This window comes from Leuciscus leuciscus (assembly GCF_965113295.1).
Source record: "Leuciscus leuciscus genome assembly, chromosome: 22".
NCBI classification, from domain to species: Eukaryota; Metazoa; Chordata; class Actinopteri; order Cypriniformes; family Leuciscidae; genus Leuciscus; species Leuciscus leuciscus.
In genome coordinates, this window is record NC_138746.1 from 30,963,863 (window position 1) to 30,988,016 (window position 24,154).

A 24,154-nucleotide genomic window follows, 5' to 3' on the forward strand; every position below is an offset into this window, starting at 1 on the left:
TAAATGTGACTCGAAAAGCACCGTGGAGAAGAGGAGACGAAGAGGATGAGGTGATGGTTAGGGTGGCTGGCGAAGGGATGGCACAGACAGGCAGGAGGAGGTTCTAGAGGTGGACGGACGACCGGGAGGAGGACGAACAACAAAGTCCAGGCTGGTGATAAAGGTGGAGTGAGCCAAGGGAGGACCTTGAGCTGATCCTCTGCTCAAGGTCATCCCTTGGCTCACTCCAATCTCCCTTGGCTCACAATCATCCCAATGGTTCTTCATCCAGGCCACAGCCAGGGGAGTGCCCCATGTCGGTGTTGATGGAGGGAGGAGCCATGGGGATGACTGGAGACAATGACGGCGTGGATGGAGGCCACTGTGCACCGATGAGCCGAGGTGGTGGAGAGATGGCAAAGATTTTGGAGGCCGCAATGGATCCGCAGCAACGACCTCCCGAGATTGAGATGGGGATCTGGAGGTCCAAGGGCAAGTTAGAGAGACGGCGGCGGAGGCAAAACCTGAGGTAGGGCCCAGCAAACAGCAGCCGAAGGGGTGGAGGACTAGAGAGCAGTGGATGGTCCGCAAGTCCGCAGTGGAGGCAAAGCGATGTCTGACCCAGGTGGAGCAGACGTGCCGAGGGAGTCCGGCGAGGCCGAATGGCCCACGCTGAAGTCGAGGGCTGAAAGAGTGCAAGCGCAGGAGCCAGGGCGATGGGTCGAGGCAGAGCGTAGCGCACTAAGGCTGGGGGCAGAACCTCAGGCTCCTCATGCCCAGGAGGAGATGGCTCCCGACAGGTCCGGGTTGGTGCCATGCTAGGCTAGGGGAAGTCATGGCCTAGTGGTTAGGGAGTTGGACTGGTAACCCAAAGGTTGCTGGTTCGATTCCAGAGCCGGTGGGAAATGACTGAGGTGCCCTTGAGCAAGGCACCTAACCCCTAATCGCTCCCCGGGTGCCCCACAAAAGGCTGCCCGCTGCTCTGGGTGTGTGTATCCACGTTTGCTGTGTGTGTTAACTACTCACTACTCTGCTCCTAATGTGTGTGCATTAACTTGGATGGGTTAAATGCAGAGGTCAAATTCCAAGTATGGGTTACCATACTTGGCCGTCACGTGTCACTTTCTTTCTTTCTACTGAGAGGAGGCAGGGGTGGTACCGAAGGATTGATGGGAGACAGTGATAGCTGGGTGGCGCTGATGGCTGGAGACTGGGGAAGAGACTGAAGACCAATGCAGAAACCAAAACAAACACACACAAAATAGAACTTTTGAAACTGTCTGGTGAGGTGGTGGGAGAGGGAGGCTGGGCAGGGCTATGTACCAAATTAGCTCAAAATAATTTTAACGGATTATAATTAATTATAAATATTTTTATTATTTTTAGAATTGACTGTAGCAGAATTAATAGTACAATTATTGAATCAGTTCATCCAATGAACAGAAAGCATAGTCAATTATTAACTCTAGGAAATATATTATCTTCCTGGCCAAGAAAGAATAACCTTTTCCAACTAAAGTAAATAAAGTACTAGCAGGGTAATAGCATAGGTATCGCTAGATCAAGATGTTTAAGTGACTTCGATATGTGGCAAACACAGAGACAATAAAGTGTCGATATAATGGTTTAATAAATGAAACTAGGGTAGGCTACACACACAACTAAACTAAGCAAAGATTGTATACAGAATCAAGAAAGTAAAGAAAAGTGAAGAAAGAGAGAGAGAATAAAAGAGAATGGCAAGATTACAATCAGTTAACCACAACCTACGAGAAACATCAGAGAATCAGGGTAACTTATAACTTAAAACTCAATAACTTAGAAACGCATCTAAAGGCTGCGAACAGGTGCTTGCATTGACTTCGGTTGCTGAAAAAGTCCAGATGCAGGAGATTCTTGATGATTTTGCCAGGAGTGCGCTGAAGTGTTTGTTTTGGGTTCTTGGTGTGGTCCACGTTGAATCCAAAGAAATGAACTTGTCCCCGTTGAATCCAAAGAGGTTAACTTGAAGTTGAAGTTGCCGGAAGAAGACAGGAGAATGTTGTCTCAAAGAGATTGAGCCAAGATCTGAACTAATCAGACACTATTAAAGGTCCTATCAGTTCACACCCATTTGTTGAGGTGACCAATCAAAGTTGACCGGGAGAAAGTCTTTGTTCCATCTTATCTCCATTTGCATGTTCATGGAGAATTTGTGCAGTCTTTACACAAAAGTATGGTAAAAATGTCATGATGTAATTTATCATAACATATTGTACACCATTGATTATAAAATCAAAAGAGGATTCTTTTGAAGACGTTAAAGCAGTGATACATCATCTTTGGATATCAACATTTGCAGTTACTCTAACATAACTAAAGAATCATAACTAGTCATAACTAATAAAACATAGGGACATGCATAAAACACAGGAGAAATACTATAAATATTTGGGAAAGTTTGTGGGTAAGAATGAAGTAAATGTTCTTTTGTTTATTGGAAGTTTGTCTCTATAGTCTTTGACCAAATGGCTTGTGTCGTCTGGTCTGATGTGCTATCTTTTGAGGGTTTCTTGCTGAGATTGTTCAGGAGAGCAGAAGTGATAACGATCTTTGAAGAGAACCAGTTTGAGGGCCGATGACAAAAGGGAGAGGGGGAAGGTTTTATGATATCTAGAGCATTTTGGATTAAGCCCATTCGTTACAGCTAAAAGGACTGAAGACGACGATATACATTATGGTAAAATTAAGGGATACAGGGAATTCATACCCTTCATAGCTTCCATCCCTCAAACTCCACAAGGACTCCCACGGTGATGGCAGGTGAAGTCGGCTCACACCCCTGGTCAGACTCTATGGTGCTTTGGCTCCGGTGCAATGGTGGGCACTCTCATCCCTTCCTTGGGCATCGGCTCACTCGTTGCGGCCGGCGGAAGCATCCAGTCTGTGGGGGGCTTAGACATCAAATCCGTCATTCGGGGTGGTAGCGGGCTGGACTCTGGGTCAGGCTGTTGTTTGGCTGTTGTACCAGACACCTGATAATGGCCTCCCTCCAGCAAAGTCCGTTGGTGTCTAGGAGGTCTACTGGGTGGTAATAGGTGGCACCGATCCAATACAACGATTTGACCGTCTCGTCGTCGTATCCTGAATGAACTGTGAGAAGGCAAAACTGCAGCGTGTAGTCCGCTATAGGCAGGCCACTCTGGACCAGAGCAGCGAATTGCGCTGCAATTTCCATTTTGGATCCGGTCTTCTGTCAGTTTGTGGTAGACAAGGCAGACGAAGATGTAGAATACAGTTCAAATATAGTCTTTAATGATAATCCACAGGTATATCCAAAATATGGCAGAAAAGAACCACTTAACATTAGCGTATCTACTTATGTAGGGATAGATGACACCGGATACTACACTGACAGAGCACTGTGATGATGATGGTGATTGATGAGTGCACAGCTGAACATAATAAGTATCCGTGCCCACAAATGAATGATTAAGGCAGACGATGATGAAACACAAAGAATCCAAACAAACGTGATTGTGACACTCTGTAACTTATGAGCAATTTAATGCGTCCTTGCTGAAAATATAATGTACTTAGAATCAATTATTTGAACCAGATTTTTAAAATCAGAATTTAATCCAGAAGATGCTGAACTGATCATAAGCACCCACATAGTCATATAATTACATTTATTTGAGTTATAAGCCTGTGTTATGCTTTCCTCCTCCGCTGGTGGATAACTGCAGATGTGAACTTCCCAACGAATGACTCATCATCTCATCGCAGTAACAGATGCTGCTGAGAGAGTCAGCCCTTCAAATTAATCCTAAAACTATGAACTAGGATCGTAAAAACCCTTATATTTACCAGGACCATGCAAAGACCACATTGATTTAGTGACTGCCTTACATCCCCGTTTTAAGATTACTTAAATTACAAACACTGTCATTGAATTGTTACATAAACCCACCAACGCACATTAACTCTCTCTCATCCTGTCTTTCTGTCTAAGTGTAATAGTTAGGTCTTTATTAACCCTATAAAACCTACTTTATCAATTTATGAGGCCTCTAAATTATCAACACGATAAAAACTTTGCTGAAAAACCTGTTGAACACAATCTACTACATGCCTTCTGTCATTTGATTAATAGTTTATACATTTTTAGCAAGTAAAAGGCCTTTTATTGTAATTCTAAAAAATGTCCCCCATCAGTTCGTGGTAGTAAACATGTCTTGTAAAATCTTTTATGATTTTAATGAAATTTTATATTGTTAGTAATACTTCAAGATGATGTTTATTTGTTCATCTCTCAGTCATTATTGTATTGTATATGTTTTATTATTTCATATGTCAGGCTTTACAGAGTTAATTTCTTCTAGATGGGCATCATGTTCAGACAACATGACTGTTCCCTTAATTAGGAAGCAGTGTTTAACAAGTTGCCTACTTTTGTTTATGCAAACTATATACGATTTGAGATCCTAACCTCAGGCAATATCTCTGGCAAACTGTGGAGATATCTGTTTTTTATGAAATATGCACAGGTGATTAGTTATTCAGCCAGCCCATGAGAGCTGTAGAATGAAAACTTCAGGATAGACAGCAGGTCAAGAGGCAGGTCTAGCTGTCTACCTTTAAAAGACAAGTTTACCAGAAATTGCAAATTCAGTCTTCCTTTATTCACCCTCAAAATGTGTGTGCTAGAACAATATTTGATTATATAGAACATCTGCTAATGCCTAAAGTTTGGTTGTTTTGCTCATTGTGTCCTCTTGTTTTTTCCTACTATCTTTAAAACTGATATTAACACCATAAAAATGAAAATGTTTTTTTTCTATAATGTTTTCCATTTATCTTTTTTAATTTACCTTAAATTCATGTAACAACCATAATATAATCTTAATCTAAATTGAACCTTACTTCCGTTAACATAAATTAACATAACTGTTTCTTTGCCATTCCATTCAGATTTCAATAATCAGAATCACAAATCAACAAATGCTATCCACAATGTTAATCTTCTGGACAAATTCTTCCACCTTGAGGTTCTGCTGGGTTTTCCTCTCATGATTTCATGTTGTCAAGGAACTACTGTAACTGAACAGAACTCTTCCTAATTTTTCCATAACATACTCACAACAGTACAATAAAATCTGTAGCGACCATCACTTCAACTATTACCTGAATCAATACAGAAATTAAGCGTAGCGTCAGTTCTGGCATGTCACGTTAGTCAAGCTCGTATCAGCTGACTCTCAGCTGATCCACGTCTACCTATAGGAATACTACACCTATCACTGTATATATAAGCTCCTTCAGTATTATCAACAGCTATCGCGTTAGCTAATTACCCTCCTCCATCCCCAGCTCCTCCTCTCATCAGTCAGGATTTGGCATTCTGATTCCCCTTTGAATCAAAATAAATTATTGAATTATGTTGTACATTAAAATCTTATTAATTAATGATATCTGCAATACATTAAAGTTGGTTCTGTTCTGTTTACCCTAAGGGGGTTATTGCTCTTATCCATGCTAGGCTGCATGGATGTGCAGGGAGTTCTTGCCCAGAACAGAACCAAATGCAGTGCAAATGCAGTGTGCAAATGTGTTCTTATTGGTGTTCCATGAACATACATTTGTGAATGAGGGCTTGTAGTTTGATCCACAGCATGAAGAAGTTCAAGATTAATGTACAATGTACAAGATTGAATAAGATGCACTTCTAGATAAAGATTTGGAAAATTAGACACAAATCTAAGTTTCTATCTGTTTGTCTTTCAGTGAACCTTCATTTTTTTAACACTGCATCATAAACCTAAAATATATTAATACAACGTAAAAAGACATTATGAGATCAAATGGCCTAAATCAGACAAACACACCGGCACCATGTTTGAATGAAAAGACCACATTTAATTAGCATGAGCTTGCTGGCAAGAGGTGTTTCCCAAAGTATGGGAGAAAATTTGACAGAGGAGGCATTTACAGCTTTATAGATAGACATAAACTGAATAGTATAAACGGAAAGCCTTAGGACTTTATTACAGAGTATTTAATAGTGAATGTTACAGCCCCACAAGAATGACTTCACCCATACATTCAGAAAAAAGTCCACACGCAGGCTTGAGCAACCCATCTATATGGCTTCATGTTCATTTTGTTTCTGTAATATCAAAAGAGTGTGGAAAATACCCCTTTGTGTTTCACAAACCTTAAGATTTAGAACCTCTTAAAAAGGCTTGAAAGCACTGTGGCACTTCAAATAGATGCTTTACATAATCCAAAAAACAAAACAAAAAAAACATTCAAGAAAAGTCATCTGATTGTTCAGATTCTAATTCAGATCTTGTTTGGATCTTTTGAGATCTGATCTTTGTTTGTGACAACCCAATATTAAAGTCAAGATGAAATACTGTTCACAGCCCATTTAACTTCTATAATCTGATATCTGAGAGAAATAAAATTCAACAAGAAAAAAAATGGGTGGGGTTGCACCAGCTGTTTGTAAGATCTTGGAACATAAAGTCTACACTAGAGGCTGAGTAACGTCGTAAGACATTGTGTCGATGTCGTGACACTAGGGTATAGCCCTTTGGAGCCCCATGTACCTCTGAAATTTCAGAAAAGGCCAATGATAATTGGTTAGTGGAATTTGCATGCCACTCCCCTGGAAATACAGGTATAAAAGGAGATGGCTTGCTCCACTCATTCAGGTTTGTCCTGAGGAGCCGAGACAGTGTCCTGGCCATTTCAGGTAGTTCAGTGTTGTGGCAGGAGGGTCACAACGTCTCGTTCCCTCCCTCAGGGAAAAGAGTTTACAATAGTAAACAAGACATTCCCTATCTGTCACTTACACAACATTGTGTTGATGTATTGACACTAGTGGTCCCTATGCTAAACACCACAACCAGCTGAACTGTGTTACAAGGTTTGATGGTGTAGATGTCAGAAGACAGCTGCGTGCCTAAGAACAAGTGAACTCAGGCCACATCGTTACCTTTCCAAGTAAGTTGCCGTAGTCCTTCGTACCACAAGGGGCAGTAAGGACCGTACTTACGATGGGAATAGGTTGCTTCAGCCATTTTTGACCTTTTCTGTTTTTTGTTTTGGTCTTTTTACAAAAACGTACAGCTGAGCAGGCCAGACGTGGAAATACATCACATGGTCTTACAAACCAGGAGGTGCCACAAATGGAGAAATTATCTGTGAAGGGTGCCTGAGAAGGGGGAAACTCACAACCACAGCGACTAGAGGCAGAGCAAGGCTCTGTTTAGGGGAAGACAGGGTTTACCGACAGGGAAACAGTGAAAAATACTTCATATGGGATTACCAATAGCTCATCAGCACATATGGAGCACTAAGCCCAAGTATACAGCCTCTCCTGAAAAGGGGCATAGCATGAGTAATGGGCTTGGTAGCACAATTCTCTGCTAGCGCGAGAAGTCAGAGAAAAGTCAGTAGGCTTTAATCGATTATGGTCTATTACTGCATCGATGCAGAATCGTCCATATCCGCATCATGATACATCGATGTAACGATTAATTTCAACACCCCTAGGGGAAAGGCACTGAGTGCAAGTGATATACCCAGCCGTTTACCTGTTCGTACCCAGTAACACTTGGGATGAAACCGGATCCACTCTGAGATTATAAAATCTTGCAAAAGTATTGGGTGTAACCCACCCCACCGCTCTACAGATGTCTGTCAGGGAGGCGCCATTCACTAGTGCCCAGGAGAGAGCAACTCCACTGGTGGAGTGTGCTCGTATTCCCAGGGGCATAGCACGCCCTGGGCTTGGTATGCCTAAGAAATGGCATCCACAATCCAGTGGGCGATCCTCTGCTTGGAGACAGCCTTCCCCTTCTGCTGTCCCCCGAAACAGACAAAGAGCTGTTCAGATCGTCTAAAGCTCTCAGTGCACTCCAAATAAATGTGCAGGGCGTGAACTGGACACTGCAGAGATAAGGCTGTGTCTGTCTCAAACCTGAGGGAGGGCTTGCAAGTACCTGATAGACCTGAAGGACGGGTCACCTTTCTGCGGGAGGACCTCCATTGAGGGGGATGGCCTCTACGATAGGCAGACAGAGAGCGGGACCTCGCAGGCCTGTAGATTGCTGAGGCAGGATGTGTCTGATTTCCTCCATCTGCTTCTTCACTGCTGTTAACTGTTGTAAGAAGATCTCAACAGTGTTGCCAAAGAGGCCACCTAAGGAGCTGGGAGCGTCAAGAAAGCACACTTTCCCTGCATCTTGCATCTCTGCAAGGTTAAGCCATAGATGGTGCTCCTAGGTGGACATCGCCTGACCCAAAGCCTGTGTCGTGACTTTTGTCGCGGAGGGCAGCTCCTGCATTATCCTTGGGTCGGACCTGCCCTCGTGTAGTTCTTTCAATGCCTTAACCTGATGGACCTGCAGGATGGCCATGGCATGCAGGGCGGAGGCAGCCTGTCTAGCAGCACAAGGTAAACTGGAAGGGAGCCTCAGACGGTTCCTCCAGGGGGCAGCCTTCTGCGGGCACAGATGCACCGTACTCACACGCTCAACCTGGGGGACCTCCGAGTACCCCCTGGCTGCCCTGCCATTGAGTGTAATGAGGGCAGAAGAACCTGCGAAGCATATTCTGGCAGTGAAAGCTGCCTTCCATGACTTTGTGAGCTCCTGGTGCACTTCCAGGAAGAAAGGCACTGGGACGGAGTGCCACTGTGCCTCACACTTCGAGCCCAGAAACCAATCATCCAACCGCGAAAGCACCGGACAGGGTGGCCTGGGCAAGCACAGCAGCCAACTCAGCCTCAGCCTGCGCCATCACATGAGATAGTGGGGGCCTGGGCGTGTCATCTGCTACCCTTCGATGCTGCAATTAACAGTTCATAATTTACGAGAGCCCCGGATGAGAAATTAAATTCACCCTAAGGTGAACCGCCTAACTCATCCGTGAACTCAACTGAATGAGCGTGCTGAGGAATGGGAGGCCTATGGGGATTCACCCAGCGGAAACACTTCCATTGAAATGCTCAGAATGCCCTTGGCACTTGGCGCCTCAGTCTTGTGTGCATCCGCTGCAATTCAGTCAATCTGCTGTTTTATTCTGACTGTTACACCTGGTTGGAGGCTTCCATAAATATTTAGTTCATACGTAGAGTTATGTTTCAATTAATGGTGCAACAAATTATATTTAGTAGTGTGTAAGTTGTACTTTACTTTCTTTTACTTTCTAAAATTATTTTGCAATTAGGCTAAGTTGTAACAGCTGGTGCAACCGGTTTGATTTCATCTAGTGGGAATTTATTGGATCGGCCATCCATTATTCAATGTTATCTGATGACAAATAGGAAAGTTGTTTCAGTGACGGAGCAAAAGATTAAATTTTGATGAACGATTTCTTTGGAAAAATGATTTCAAATTGACTTTAATTTGGCCAAAATCTCATGTGTGTAGCATTAGATTTGCACTTGGACAAACGTTGAGCACAAAAAAAATAAAAAATAATTTGTGGTGGCGGCATAGTCACAAGAAAATACAGAAAGGTGATCAGGACATTTACACAAACAATTATGTTCCCAATGAAATGGGAACGTGACTTTTAAAAGTGCAGGAGTGGAACACATTGCTGGTGAGTCCCATATTGTGACCTTTGGGGGTTTTCTCAAAAAGCTGATCCCAAAGTAAACCAGTCTTTATCTGACTGCTGAAAAGAAAGAGTGGTTAGGGCATGAGAAGGCTACAAGTGATTGTTTTTGGAGAGGTATGCGATAAGGGCCACAGCCACACCCACGTAGATGCCCGTCCCGATGGTGATGGACAGTACGGCGAGGAAGAGCGCACGTCTGGAGCTGGAGCTGGCATGGTGAAAGTCCCCTTTAGTCACCGCTTTGTTAGTCTGCAAGAGGGAGGAAGAACAAAGACAAAAATAGCACATGTTGACATGTTTTGGAAAGGTTTGCAGTGTGAATGAGCTATGATCGCATAAGAGAGATGCAGAGAGAAAGAAAACAGAGAAATTATTAATTGGCCCTTCTCCAACAGCTGACTGACAGATCTGGTAAAGAGCATAAATAATAAGTGCTGCATGACTCAGAGCTCTCCTGCGGGGGCTTGCAGCCTTTGAAGTCCAGGAAACGTTGCCAAGATTAAGGAGAGATATTTCTGATGAATTCATTTACATCTCAACACCCCGCTACAACATTGTTATCCTTCCTTGCTCACTTACAGCTACTCCTACCTGACCACTCAGAGATATTTCGACATTTAATACCTAGATTTATTTGCATAATGGTTGTAATTGCATACAGAGAAAAGTTGGACTGTCTGTCTGTAGGCTTGTCTTTCATTTTTGCCAACATCCATCAAACAGTTCGGCCCACAATAATCTGATGATGCTAATCGGGTCACATTGAAATTGCCCTCACATTTAGCAGCCGATCATAATTCAGCTACATCTGACCAACTGCATCATGAGGTAGGAACAAAACAAAATTAGTCATGCTCAAATGTGTATTTCTTTTTATGCCTGGATGATATAAAGCTAATGTGTGTCAGCCTAGCAAAATTTTGAGCATGTTTAAGAAATAGAGATGAAACAATATGACAATTTCATATCACGATTATAGTGACCAAAATTATCATGGTTAATAATGTTATCACGGAAAATATATAGAAATATATAGAAAACCAACAAAACAATTAAAAACTGACCTAATTGCATATGCATTTGTAGGAGTTTCCCTTTCAGATGCAAAATTTATGGGAGGAGAGTATTTAAATAAATCCCGCAAGGTGATTTACTAAGGTGTGCACTAGTCAATTTACTGGTATTTGCGCCATTATTTACCACCCAAAAAAGCATGTCTTAAACCAGATGCTAATTTGCGCCAGATTGTGTTGGTCGTTATGGGAATGATCCGGCTGATCAGTGTTCTTTAATTTGCGTGTCGTCAGTAGATCACGTGCAGAACTCCCATCTGTGCTTTTTTTGGAATTGCACTTTCATGCTAATTTGCCCCATTTAGTCATGTACTACATGTTAATCAAATCAAATAAAGTTTTATAAAATGATAAACCTCATATTTCAGACGATTTTTAAGAAAAGGGATGAGTCAAAATGATAAATGATTATAAGTATTTTATCTGCTATGTGAATAATTCTAGAAAACAAATGCAAATTTACAACTGTGCGTAAACATTTGGTCACCTTTCCATGCCATTTTAGTGCAAATGCATATACACTACCATTTAAAAAAAAAACTGCACAAGGAACATGAATTACGAAAGTACATATTCAGTTTTTCATGTCAACTACAAGCCAAGGCCATGTTTCTGAGTTGATACAATAAAAGGAGAGGATAAAGTGAAAGAGCAAAGAGGTAGTCGACTGGACAGGATCTGATCAAATATTGTACTATGAGCTATTTAGAAAGAATTCACATGCATAATGAGAGCCCATGAGAGCTTCGTCCATCTGGAAGATCCACTAGCTTCCAGTGAAAGTGGTCATTGACAGGGCAGCTGTAAAATTTATGCGTTCTGCCTGCTTTTGGGACTCTTGAGATTACGGCAAGATGTCAGCACTTCCCACTGCATGGCAACATGCTGCAGACAGGCATGCTGTAATACTTGCATGTTACTTGACACTGACTGCTGTCCTTTACAAAGCTTTTCTACACACTCTTGTAATATCTGGCAAAACATGAAGGTGATTTAATTTTGTGAGTGGATAATTCTTGCTGTGTTCTTAATTTAATCATTTTTAGATTCGTAATACATTTAAGCCTCTTATAATAACACCTGGCAACTAGATATGTCATATTGTAATACTTTAAATAAGTATAAGTAAGTATTACATTTAGTTACATACTGGTCCCACACCATCTGTGCTACAACTATTACTTTTGCTATTACTTTTCTAAGCAATAAGGTATGATTTCCGCCTGAAGAATGACAAAAAGGCAAGAACAAATCCTGTAGACTTACACTGAAGGAGGAACCCAAGTCATATTTAGAGACCTGGATCTCAATGAGACTTTGGTGTGAGCTCTCTTGACTCTTCAGGAAAGCAACCACCTAGTAACCACCAAAACACCCTAGACACTGCATAGCAACTAGTTTAAACTACATAAGCATTTATGTAACTTATTTTTGCTTATCTCATTTGTGCATTAATGGATGTTATGTTAAATAAAGTTTATTAGTTAAGGGATGCAAGTTATTTAACCTTTGAACATCCCTTTAAGTAAAAAATATTTCCCTGCAGTTAAATTATTAAATATTTACAAAAAGGTCACTTGAATGCACATCATTAATATACATTTCTGTAATTGACCGTAGACTGACCGAATAGTCTATTTTGCCACTTTTTTACATGTAAATTAAAAACTTCCTTCAAGATGAGTTTCAGCACTTAAGGTGATGATACACAGGGCAACTTTTTGGGCAATGTTGCTGGGCAATGTTGCCGTCAACGGGCAACCAGATGAGACACAGGGCCCAAGACCGATCTAAATTATCCAGATATATATTTATTGTCATTTTTCAATGGGAAAGTGCCCAAGCAACAATCGCTCGGAAAGATTGCCCAGCAACATTGCTCAAAAAGTTGCCCTGTGTATTGATTAATTACATTAACAATATTATTTATTATATATAACAATATTTTGGTAACACTTTACTATAAGCTCTCATTACTTAATGTAAGTAAATGCATTAACTAATATCAACAGAGAGCAATGAATTTACTACAGTGTTTAATATATATAGTAGGCTATATTAGTTAATAAAAATACAACATTGAGAAATACATTTTTGGTCACCCCTAAGGGACGTTTATGCAGGTATTAAGCAGAAACAGGGCGTCGTCAGGCGGATAGCTTGGAAATATTTGCATTACTTTGGATTTGTAACATTACAGATAAGAATGTAACAGTAAAATGTAAGTTATATTATTATTTCATTGTCAAATGTGAGGTCAGAAATGTTTCTAATTTTTATTTAAGTGTTTTAATATTTTTTCCCTTTGTTTCAGAAAAACCCACAAAATGTAAGAAGATGAAAAAAATGTCTTCTTTCTTGAAGAGTATATGGACGGCTATAAAGAGTTCGCTCAGCTGTTGTGACAGTAAAGCTGTGGACAGGGGCGTCATGCAAGCCAAAATTCTGGGGGGGCACAATCTGAGGCGTTGCAATTGTTTTCTGACGGGTGATATGGATCATGTTAGGAGGGGTCAGGGGGTTTCTCCCCCTGAACATTTTTAAATTCTGGCTGCTAAACTTACCATTTCAATGCAGTTTGGGAGGGACAGAAATACCTTAACGGAGCTAGCAGCAACCCTCCTCTATCTGAGGACTAAGTTAAAGTATCTATTTTGTAAGTTTATGTAAAAGACAGGTTGATGAAAGAACTGTAAGCTCAAATTCAAAAGCTTTTGAAGTCTACTTCATTAAAGCATGTTTACACACACACTTACTGTACACTTAGGCCTACTACACATGATTTTAAAAACAGTACCATTGCAGTTTTTATGTTATGATAATTGGTATGTGACCTAAGAACGATCTTACATTAAAGGTACATAAAGGTGCTGAGGTCTGACTTTGTGTGCTTTGAAATTAAGTTATTTTAATATTAATATGTGATGAAGGACTTTGAAAGAAGTTTGACAGATTTCAGTGCAGAATAAGGTTGACACTACCCCGTTTATTTGAAAATGGTTAATATTTGACAGAAATGTAAAAAAGTAATCAAATCAAATGTAATATGTAACATTACTTTAGTAAAATCATTGAAATACTGTAGTTACACTGCTCATTATTATATTTTAAATAAGGAACTTGTAAAGAGTAATTTAGAGCTGCCTGATCCGTGAAGAACCGTGAATAACAGTCTATGGGAGAAACATCTAGTCGATGCCTTGATAACGTTAGGTTGGAGTTTTGCAGTTAGCCTACAACAAATTTAACACCCTCGTTTCTATGAAACTGAAAACAATTGAACCAGCTGGAGACTTTGACACAAGACAAAACAGAACAGATGTTTCAAAACCGATCAGATAACGTTACTATGGCTTTGTATGGCAGTAACGTTAGCCAACTAGTTTACGGTTAGACTAGGCTAGCTATCGATAACGTTACACTGACACAACTTAAGTTAATGCTCTGAATTCGCAGCTAATATCAAATCCATAACTTTTTGATCAAGTTAAAATTTCCAGGTCAACCACAAATAATCCCACTACCTTTTAATATCATCCGATAACTAATTCAATGCCGATTTGTTGCTTTGCTCACTTACCACTTCAAGACCATCTGTAAAACATTGCCAGCTCAACGTGCGAGACGAGTGAGTTGCTTGAACATACACAGCAAAGATTCTAGAGCGCTACGCGCGTAGTGCTCTAGATTAGATATACACAGACACCATATTAGGAAAAAGGGGCGGGCTGATGCATTGCTGACCGATTTATTACACATCCAGAAGAATTCATTTGAGTCGTTATAGGCTCTGGTATTATGGAGAATAATAGGAATAAAGTTGTGACAAAAAAATTATCAGGGAGGAAAAATCTGAGGGGGCACGTGCCCCCTCACTTTGAATGGGCAAGACGCCACTGGCTGTGGATGTTGTGGAGCCTTTCGTTCCTCCACTAGATCTGGACTCAGAGCCAGATTCTGATCCAGATCACTCCGGCGTCGAGCCAAATCATGGTAAATCTGCAGTCATTATTGTTTTACAGTATTATCGTCTTGTTTTCCACTAAAGATATCTTAAGGCTTGTTATCAGAGAATCTTAATATTATTTTCCCCATATTAATATTATTTTCTCGACACAACCAGCACTGATATTCTTAATATAAAACTAAGGATCTAGCAAGCTCATATATTTCTGTTTGTTTTTCAGACTCCGAGGGAACACGCAAATTTGATGGCAAAAAGGTAAAGCAGTCTTGTTGAATTGTATAAACATTTTGGTCTTGCATGCATCAAAACATATTTAATACAGATGATTTAATACTTGGATGCTCAAATCGTAAATGTTATGTGCAAGGTCAGGTGCTTGAATGCTGTTACTGTTATTGAATAGTGTGTTTCTTTTTTCATTTTTGTAGGTTGCCATCAAGCGGATGCGCAAGACTTGCAAAGATTTTTATCTTGCTATTGTAAGTTGGCCAAAAGCTGAATTTGTATTTAGTTGTTTAAGTGCTGATTACTGTAGTCAATACACCTGTAGGAAGCATTAGGTGTAAATGTAATAGACAAATAAGCCTGGAAAGGCTCTGTTGATCGTATCTACAAAGATCAAAGAAAAGTTCCTTTAAAAATGACGTTTTCTTCAGATTTTTACCCAGCTAATCTTCTGTCTTCTTTTCTTTTCTCTAGCCTGGGCATCCCGAACCTCTCATTACAGAAGTGGCTCTGCTGCTAATGATGAGGCAAGAACCCATAAGCCCCTACGCCATACAACTACACGATTGGTTTGAGCACCCTCGAAAATTCACCCTGGTGATGGAGTATCCCGAACCCTGCGAGAGCGTGCTGGACTTCATCATTCGTAATCCTCAACTGGACGAAACAACCGCACGGGTCATCATGCGACAGGCTGTTCTGGCAGTGCAACACTGCATTGATCATGACGTTTTTCACAACGATGTTCATGCACACAATTTCCTGTTGAAGAAAGACACGTTAGAGCTCAAGCTGATAGACTTTGGCTCTGGTCAGCTGCTTAGTAGTGATGGCTACGACAGCTACATTTACATCGGTGAGCATTTTGGGAGTGTGTGGAAACCTGGATGTAATGACTTGCTGATTATTTGACACTTTGAAAAAATTGCTCAACAATGCACAAATGTCTTGCTTACAGGAGTCCTGGATTACTGCCCTCCTGAAGTCTTCACAGAACCTCGATTTCACGCCGTCCCAGCAAATGTCTGGGCTGCGTTTCCCGATAGCGTTGTCTCTTAGTGCGCTACGAAGACTCTTAAGGTATAACTTAACCAGAGGTATACCATTTCTAGGCGTGTTCCCCGAACCATACCTTAGGAAGCTGCTTAAAGGTATAGCGGAGGATTTTCCCGAATTTTAGAAAAGAACCGCCCTCTCCACTTTTTGAAAAAATGCACATGCGCAACACTCTCCCTGCTCCCGAGAGGGAACGCCTATTAAACACTAGAATCGCTAATCATAGCTTACATTAACTTTTACTAGCAGTGATTTTAAATGGATTTCTCCAAATAGCATGCCAAACTTTACCTGTCGAGCAGAAACTTCGCGACTGAGGTATCAGTGGGAAGCCCAACCTGTGCTTTTAGCGCACGCCAGCGTCACAGCGTGTGAAATATTCTCCCAAAAACACTGGTCTTGTTTCTTTCTTCAGAGGACTTTCTCTTCTTGTCATACAATTCGTAGACACTTTTTCTCTTGCGACCCTCAGACATTTTGAAAAAACCCGGTGAGAACGGCGAGCTTCAATGAATGGCTGAAACCCTAGCTCACCACACATATACACCTGAAAGTGCGCATGCGCAGAAAGGACGAGCACGGACGACGGCCTTACGTAAACATATCACCAGAATGATTGACACTTAGGTGGACCAATAGTATAGGCTACCCACCCGGAAAAAGAAAATCATCCGCTATACCTTTAAGATATACCTTCTTACGTGTGACGTTACCCGGTGCTGTCCGTGGCGATGGTGCTGAATTGGTTGATATCGATGGCTTGAGAATCAATTATTCTCTTGTGCAGGGGCTGCTTCACTGCATTATGTGAGAAAGCGGTGTTCTTTATAAAAGAAGCACTTCAGAAATAGTTGAAATTGCATTTATTAGGGGCTCATGGGATATTATAAAAAATAAACCAAACTATAATAGCCTAGCCTACATATTTTAAAATTGTATCATATATTACTGCACTACAGTGCTTACTTCTCTTTCCCATTTTGTTCGCTGAGGTGGAGCTGCGATGAAATATTGTTCTTGTATATACTTTCCAGCATTTCAGTAATAAAAGTGTACATCTTACGTACGGTGCTCGGCAGTGATCAAATAGGATTTAAACAGTAAATTTGGAATCTCTTCTTGTAAACTCAGAGATGTGGATTCAGACGGCAATTAAATCACCACACGACCTGTTTGTCAAAAAACCGTAGGTATTCTAATATGGCCAGGGATTTTTACGTGGGTTGGGTGGGAAAAAACACTGACATTATGGATTCGGACAGCAATAAAATCACAGACTTACCCCTGTAAATGCTTAAAATACCGGATGAGCCCATGAGAAACAATATTAGCATCCGAATAGGAATTAACTGACAGTATGCATTCACTGACATTTGCTGGGACGGCGTGAAATCGAGGTTCTGTGAAGACTTCAGGAGGGCAGTAATCCAGTACTCCTGTAAGCAAGACGAGACTCCGCAGACGGCGCCGTCTTTTAAAACAACTATTCGCTGTTTCGCTACCATAGTTTGAGCAAACTCCCCACCACAATCATTTCCTTTAAATAGACTATTAAGCCTTTAATGGTTTGCCAGCTTATGTACCTTTGGATAATATAATAAAAAATCTAACAACAATCAGTGTAATGCCAATTTTATTCTTTGCATGAAAACACTTGAATTCGCCTATTGAACACTGTCTGGGTGTATTAAAACTTCAGAATTATATTCGTGTAGACCTGCAACAGTGATAAAGGTAAAGCTAAGAGTGGTCCAGACCAACCTTCCGAACGTATGACTTACAGAAGGTGTACTTAATTAAGAACGTTCAGGAAACGCGTATTAACAATAAGGTACAGCTTAAGGTGTAACTTAAGAACGACGTAGCGTTAAGAAAGTTTCGAAAAACGCAGCCCTGGGCTCCAGCAGTGTTGCTGTACGAGATGGTGAAAGCATGTCCTCCTTTTCACCATCCAATGGAAATCAAAAAAGCCAAAGTAAAATTTCAGAACACCAGCTTATCCAACGGTGAGTGAATAATATTGATAACATTGATAAACACACACATAAAGCAAAGGCTCTTAATAGAAACAGTTAAAGGTGAAGTATGTACGATTTTTTGGTTAAAAAACATTCTCTTAACCCAGTTTATTGTTCATCGATTACTATTAGTATGTCATTTGTGGGCTTATCTCCCCCAAAAGTGTAAACATTAAGCCTCCCAAACACAATCTTTTTCCAGCTCGACCTATAGAGTGAGTTTGGGGCGTGGCTACTGTAGCAGGCGGAGCCTGAGGGTGTTTAGCCACAGTGGGACCATGGGAAAAATTCACTGCATTTATACCTTCAAAGATTAAACAGGTCATGAACTCGTCAAAGTGAACAGAGCGTTGTGATGCTACACGCTATAAAGCATGCTTTAATACCATACAGCATCATCATGCACTTGTTCAGAAAGACCAATGTTCATAAAGACAAATGCAACACAGTTAAAAGTATTCCTAATATGTTGGACCTGAAACATGCCTTCACAAGAACCAGTAAGAGCTGCGTTTGAGTTGGGGGGCGTTTACAAGGTTGTTTGAAAATATGCTTTATTTTGTAATTTCGCAATGTGCCACTAGTGCAGAAGAAAATACATACTTCACCTTTAAAGGAAAGATAAAGAACACTTGATCTAATATGAATCATGTTTTAGGTGCTGTTTTCATAGATGGTCATGACTAACCAGCTCTCTCTCTCCTTAATAAAATGTGTACAGAATGCAGTGATCTGATTAGCCAGTGCCTAACCCTGGATCCAACTAAACGCCCGACGTTAGAGCAGATCTTACAACATGAGTGGATTAGAAATGATCTACTGTAGGATGGAGAACTTCAGGAGATTCACTCGATCAGTGATTTCAGGAGTGAGGAAGAGTAACAGACAGAGTAGGATACAACATTATCATTTATCTTCAATTCTGGATTTTCAAAGCAGCTTCATGGTCATTCGAATTCTGCTGTAAAGAAGCTCTAAAAGAGACATGTTCATATAATCTTTGTATTGGATAAGAAATAATATATTTGGCTTTCTGAAGTCGAGCCCAAAGACCATGCAATGTAATGTAATAGACTGTCAGAGTTAAGAATTCTTTCGCTTTTCTTCTCCAGGGTTGGACACACACCATCCAGTCTACAAAAAACGCACTGGATTAAATGCAGGATTGGATGGATATCATCCTGACAGGAACTCAAGCCACTCACGTGAGCCGCTTCACCAGAGAGATCAGAGCCTGTCCACGTCTGAGCAAGAACATGAGAGACTGAAGACTGCATGGAAAGAAGTCATCACAGCCACATTTACTTTGTTTTAAATGTAAAGTCACTATTTATAAAGCGCTTTATACAATTCAGATTGTTCAAAGCAGCTTTACAGTGATAAACAGGAGGATAATGATCAATGACTCAAACTGAATTCAGTTGTGCTGTAAAGCAGCTCTAAGACAGTAGTGCCATTATTCAGCTGAAGACAGTTTAATGTTGATTCAGTCCAGTTCAAAAACTGTGCAAAATTCATCATATGATTATGAAATGACCTGCCAATGGCCGGTGGCTTAAGAAAATTTACCGGCCATGAAGCCTTTTTGCAAAAACAGACAGTTATGATCCTAAAATTTAATAAACTGATAAAATGTAAAATAACACTGTCTTCACTGTATAAATTAAACAGATTCATCTTCATTAAAGTTACAAAAGTTATTCAGTTTTATTTTCTCTGTCCTTTGTTGTTTGAGGATTATTAGGCTGCTGTCACTTTAAGACCTAATGCACTGATCCAATATAGCCTACTTATACTGTGCATGTGTGTTTTATTTCTCAGCTGTTTAACCAACTGTTTACTAGGATACTCGGCGAGACATGCCTTTTATTATTATTTTTAAATAATTTCAATGAATTTGCGCAAGACGACGTGAAACAGCTCAATTCAGTATTCACACGCTGTCTGAGACAGCTTTCAGGGCATGGCAGAAAATACATCAGCACCTACATCATCATACAATCGAAATTACATAAAAATATATGCTTGTCAATACATTTGACAGTATATTTTTCAAAGACAAAAGAAATGATGATGAAATTATATATAAAGATGTAGTTAAGTCCTACTTAAGTGGGTCAAAAACACTTTTAAGTTAAACAAATTGCATTTAATATAAATTTAAACTATAATATATTTTCATTTCATTTTAAATAACATGCAGCCGTGTCTGAAAACATTACATTCATTTTGAACTTAAGTATATCTTTATAAAGCGTATTTTTTCCGTAATAAGTACTTAAAAAAAAATGCTATAGTACTGAGTGTACTTTTTCAGAAGGGAAGCCTTTGTGTTTCAATTTCATTGACAGTTTATGCACAACAAGAGCCTTGTGATGTATAAATCAAAGCTGTGATATCATGCTCAGCAGGGCTAAACACACTTTATTTCTTCTTCTTTTATTCATTCAGAATTCACTAAATCCATCACAGAAGACTTCATCTAATAAAACTGTCACTGACATTATCATGATGCATTGTTTGAAAAGCAAACGGTCCACTAGTGAGCTTTGAGCCCTCATTGGTACACATGAGCCTTGTGGAGATGTTTCCCCTTGGGCTTGCAATACAAACTGAGTTAGCATGGTTTTTGTAACGCTTACTGCCAGAGCATACATTTTAGCCTTACAGTCCAAGCAGCAAAGCAGTATGTTGTTGTCTTCAGTTCAGTTATTCATTTGTTTTCCTGGCATCTATCTTAAATGTTCTTAGGCCTCTGGAAATGCCACAGTTCACTGGCACAACCACGTTTACTCAGTGCCTTACAGGCTGTCCTTTCTTTCTGATCAGTGAGGCAAATGTTAGTAGTGAAAATCTGAGGAAACTAATCTAAAATACATTTTAAAAAATCATTCTTAGTTCATGTTAGTTAATAATACATTAACTAATGTTAACTAATGAACCTTATTGTAAAGTGTTACCAGCTTAACTTATATTAAACCCAAAACATTCCTGTAACTTCTACTAATCTATCTATCTATCTATCTATCTATCTATCTATCTATCTATCTATCTATCTATCTATCTATCTATCTATCTATCAAGGGCCAGTCAAGATATTGGTTGATAAGTTAAGATCTGAACGTCTGACCTGTGGATGCCAGAAAAAAAATATCTTTATTGTTCAGCCTTATGTAATCTCCATAATGCATCCTTTTTCCAAATAAGTCAGGCTGTATTTGAACTTTGATTTGCAAAGTATTCATGTGTTCTTCCTCCCCTGCTGATAATGTGCACAGTCAGTGTGCAAACATGATTATCAGCCTATTGTTCCGTACGGATGAAGGACTGTACTTAGTAGCCTAATTACTGCTTCAATTTAGACAGGCATAATTAATTACCATCAAATCAAAGTAAAAACTAATTAACAATAGAGTAATGACACAGAAGATAAAAAAAGAAAATGAAAAAGAAACTAAATGAGACATGACAATCGCTCACTTTGCCGTATCAGTGATTATATCAAATCTTACTGCACAGCAATGGTATATATATATATTTTCCAGTTACACTTAATGTTGTCACATTTTCCTGGTTAAAAAAGAACATTACATAAAAAAGAGAAACCAAATACAATACTATTTTACATTACTATTTTTTACAATACTATTTTGGATTTTTACATTAACTATGCGATTTCTATTTATTAAAACCATATAAATCTCATGAAGACACCAATTGAAACAATATATTTTATTTGCGAAAAGGAAAACCACCGCACAAGCTTTAGGGAGGTCTGTAAAAACTCAATAGGAGCATTTCCATTTCCATTTCCAGGCTAAAAGCGGGCGAGCATGGTACCAAAACATGGTAAAATATTTAAAATAAAAATATACAAAATATTAAACATGGTAAATACGACCGCTTGAAGATACGACCGCAGTGACTAGGCTATCACAATCATGTATTTGTTTATCTGTCAGTACGTCTCGTCTCTTTACATCGGACTGTCTGATATCCATATCTCCGCATGTCATAAAATAACTTCCTCTGTTTCTCTGACTGAAAATGAAGAGTTCAGATGCAAAAGCCTCTAAGTGCCATCTGGAATTTTCTTCTAGAATGATAATTTTTATCAAGCTTGTATATTTAAGTTCAGTAATTTCACTTAAATGGCAATGAAGATTACCTATTAATTGTCATTTAAGTGAAATTACTGAACTTAAATATACAAGCTTGATAAAAATGATCATTCTAGAAGAAAATTCCAGATGGCACTTAGAGGCTTTTGCATCTGAACTCTTCAAATATAACTGTATTGGAACTGTCACTGGAGAGAGAGTGCTAAAGCTCCACAGGTCGTATTATTGGTGGAAAATATGTAGAAATGATCATTCTTTCTAAATGTGATGTAAACATACTGTCCTGCTGTGACTAATAAACAGAAACAGACACGACTGAATGTTTTCTTTTTTGTGAAATAATGTTAAATACCACTTTATTTCAGTGTGACTAATGTGCAATCTTGACATCAATTAATCCATTATGATCAATGTATCATTATAGTAAAACTGTGGTAAAACATCAATCCTTGAGTTTAAAATCTTTAAGTAAATAACAAAAATGCCAAATGGACGCTTTTATCATGTTCGTTTTGCGATCTCGCTAGTTTCCAGTGATTTCTTGCTGATTAGTTTTCTGATAAAACTTCCATTTGTTGGTGAAATTATGGGTTTGTGTGACGTTCCAGAAAGGCGTGTTACGGGTGGGTTATTTTCTCATCCATTTTTTTGAGGATTTTGAGGAAGTTATTTTCACCCTCCCTTGCCTCCTTTGCCTCGCAGAATATATTTCCTGCAATATTAATATGTGAGATTCCTGCATAATCATCAACTACAGCATAAATGCATATTGACTTGTGAAATAGGCTTATGTGAATCTCTGCGGTGATCCGAGCACAGAGCACCCACGGTGTTGCTGACGAAATGAGAACCATTTTGTTGAAGGCATCCACCCATTGTTAAAAAAAAAAGGTATTTTATTCAAAGCTTATGTTCTACAAGGCCCACACTCGCACTCTCTCTCGCCAAACCATTATATAAGAAGCTTATTGTGTTTGTGTTAGAACATGCTCTAAAAGCAATGAATCAGATTATGCACACAAGCTTGGCAAAAACAGATTGTCACATAGTTCAGTTTCAGGACAGAATAGGAACAGCATTCACTCGACTTTTGACTCTCTTTTCCAGCACTTTAGACACAGTTGCTCCTTTGCGCTTAAAGAAGATTAAAGAAAATAGTCCAACACCGTGGTACAACGAGCACACTCTGGCCCTTAAGACAGCAGCCAGAAAAATGGAGCGCAACTGGAAGAAAACAAAACTAGAAATGTTTCAAATTTCGTGGTGAGAGAGCACGATTGTGTAAAAGCCTTAAAAACGTCTAGATCTGCTTATTTTTCGACTAGATACGACCACAACGCATGATGTAGTCAGCCGGATCTGGGCCGTATCCAGATCAGATGGTGGACCTGCACCTAGACACGACCACAACGCCTTCCTCAAGGGTCAGCCTCATCAGCCCTGTGAAGGCCTCATCGACACGACAGCCATCGGCACTGATCCTCAACAAACTCGTCTCCATACCGGCGTGACTCCGATCTTCAACCAGATGGAACTGGATAAATATTCTGATTGTTCCAAACCAATCTGACTTCTGACCTATAATGCTGCTTGATTCATAATCATACACTGTTCGTTCATTGGCCAGAGGAGAACTGTCCCCCCATTTGTTGCCGTTGGCTTGGCTTGCTTAGTTGGGGACATTAAATTTAACATTTAATTTAATATTCAACAATAATATTGATCTGCCTGCATTGACACTATTATACAAGAACTGAACTGAGCCGGACGATGACATCACGGTTTACGCCATAGCAGCTAAATATATATAAATTAATAAAAAAAATTAAAACAAAAATGAAACATCACTGAACTTATTTAAGCTGGACTGACATTATTTTCTTCTGGAAACAAACTTTTTTGCATTATTTTCCTGTTATCACTGTAAAGCTGCTTTGAAACAATCTGTATTGTAAAAAGTGCTATATAAATAAATGTGACTTGACTTGCATGAGAGGCGCTGGTGGTAAATATGGAAATGTGTAAGGATCATGATGGAGTCTAATGGCTACTACAAATTCATAACCGTAACAATTCAATTTATTTTTTATTTACTAAATA

General features: G+C 39.6%; 2 protein-coding genes across 2 annotated transcripts in view; one reads left to right on the top strand and one right to left on the bottom strand.

The window, feature by feature from the left end:
- Nucleotides 1-5,856: 5,856 nt before the first annotated feature.
- The window catches only part of syndig1 (synapse differentiation inducing 1), a 41,763-nt gene continuing 23,465 nt past the window's right edge, over nucleotides 5,857-24,154 (bottom strand). The window contains exon 4 of the mRNA XM_082154655.1: nucleotides 5,857-9,843. Coding sequence (XP_082010781.1) covers nucleotides 9,685-9,843 — 159 coding nt within the window. The 3' untranslated portion in view covers nucleotides 5,857-9,684. The remainder of the gene's footprint in view (nucleotides 9,844-24,154) is intronic.
- LOC309487106 (serine/threonine-protein kinase pim-2-like) overlaps nucleotides 15,072-24,154 on the top strand; it is an 89,550-nt gene continuing 80,467 nt past the window's right edge. Inside the window, exons 1-2 of the mRNA XM_082154653.1 lie at nucleotides 15,072-15,113; nucleotides 15,334-15,715. Coding sequence (XP_082010779.1) covers nucleotides 15,078-15,113; nucleotides 15,334-15,715 — 418 coding nt within the window. The 5' untranslated portion in view covers nucleotides 15,072-15,077. The remainder of the gene's footprint in view (nucleotides 15,114-15,333; nucleotides 15,716-24,154) is intronic.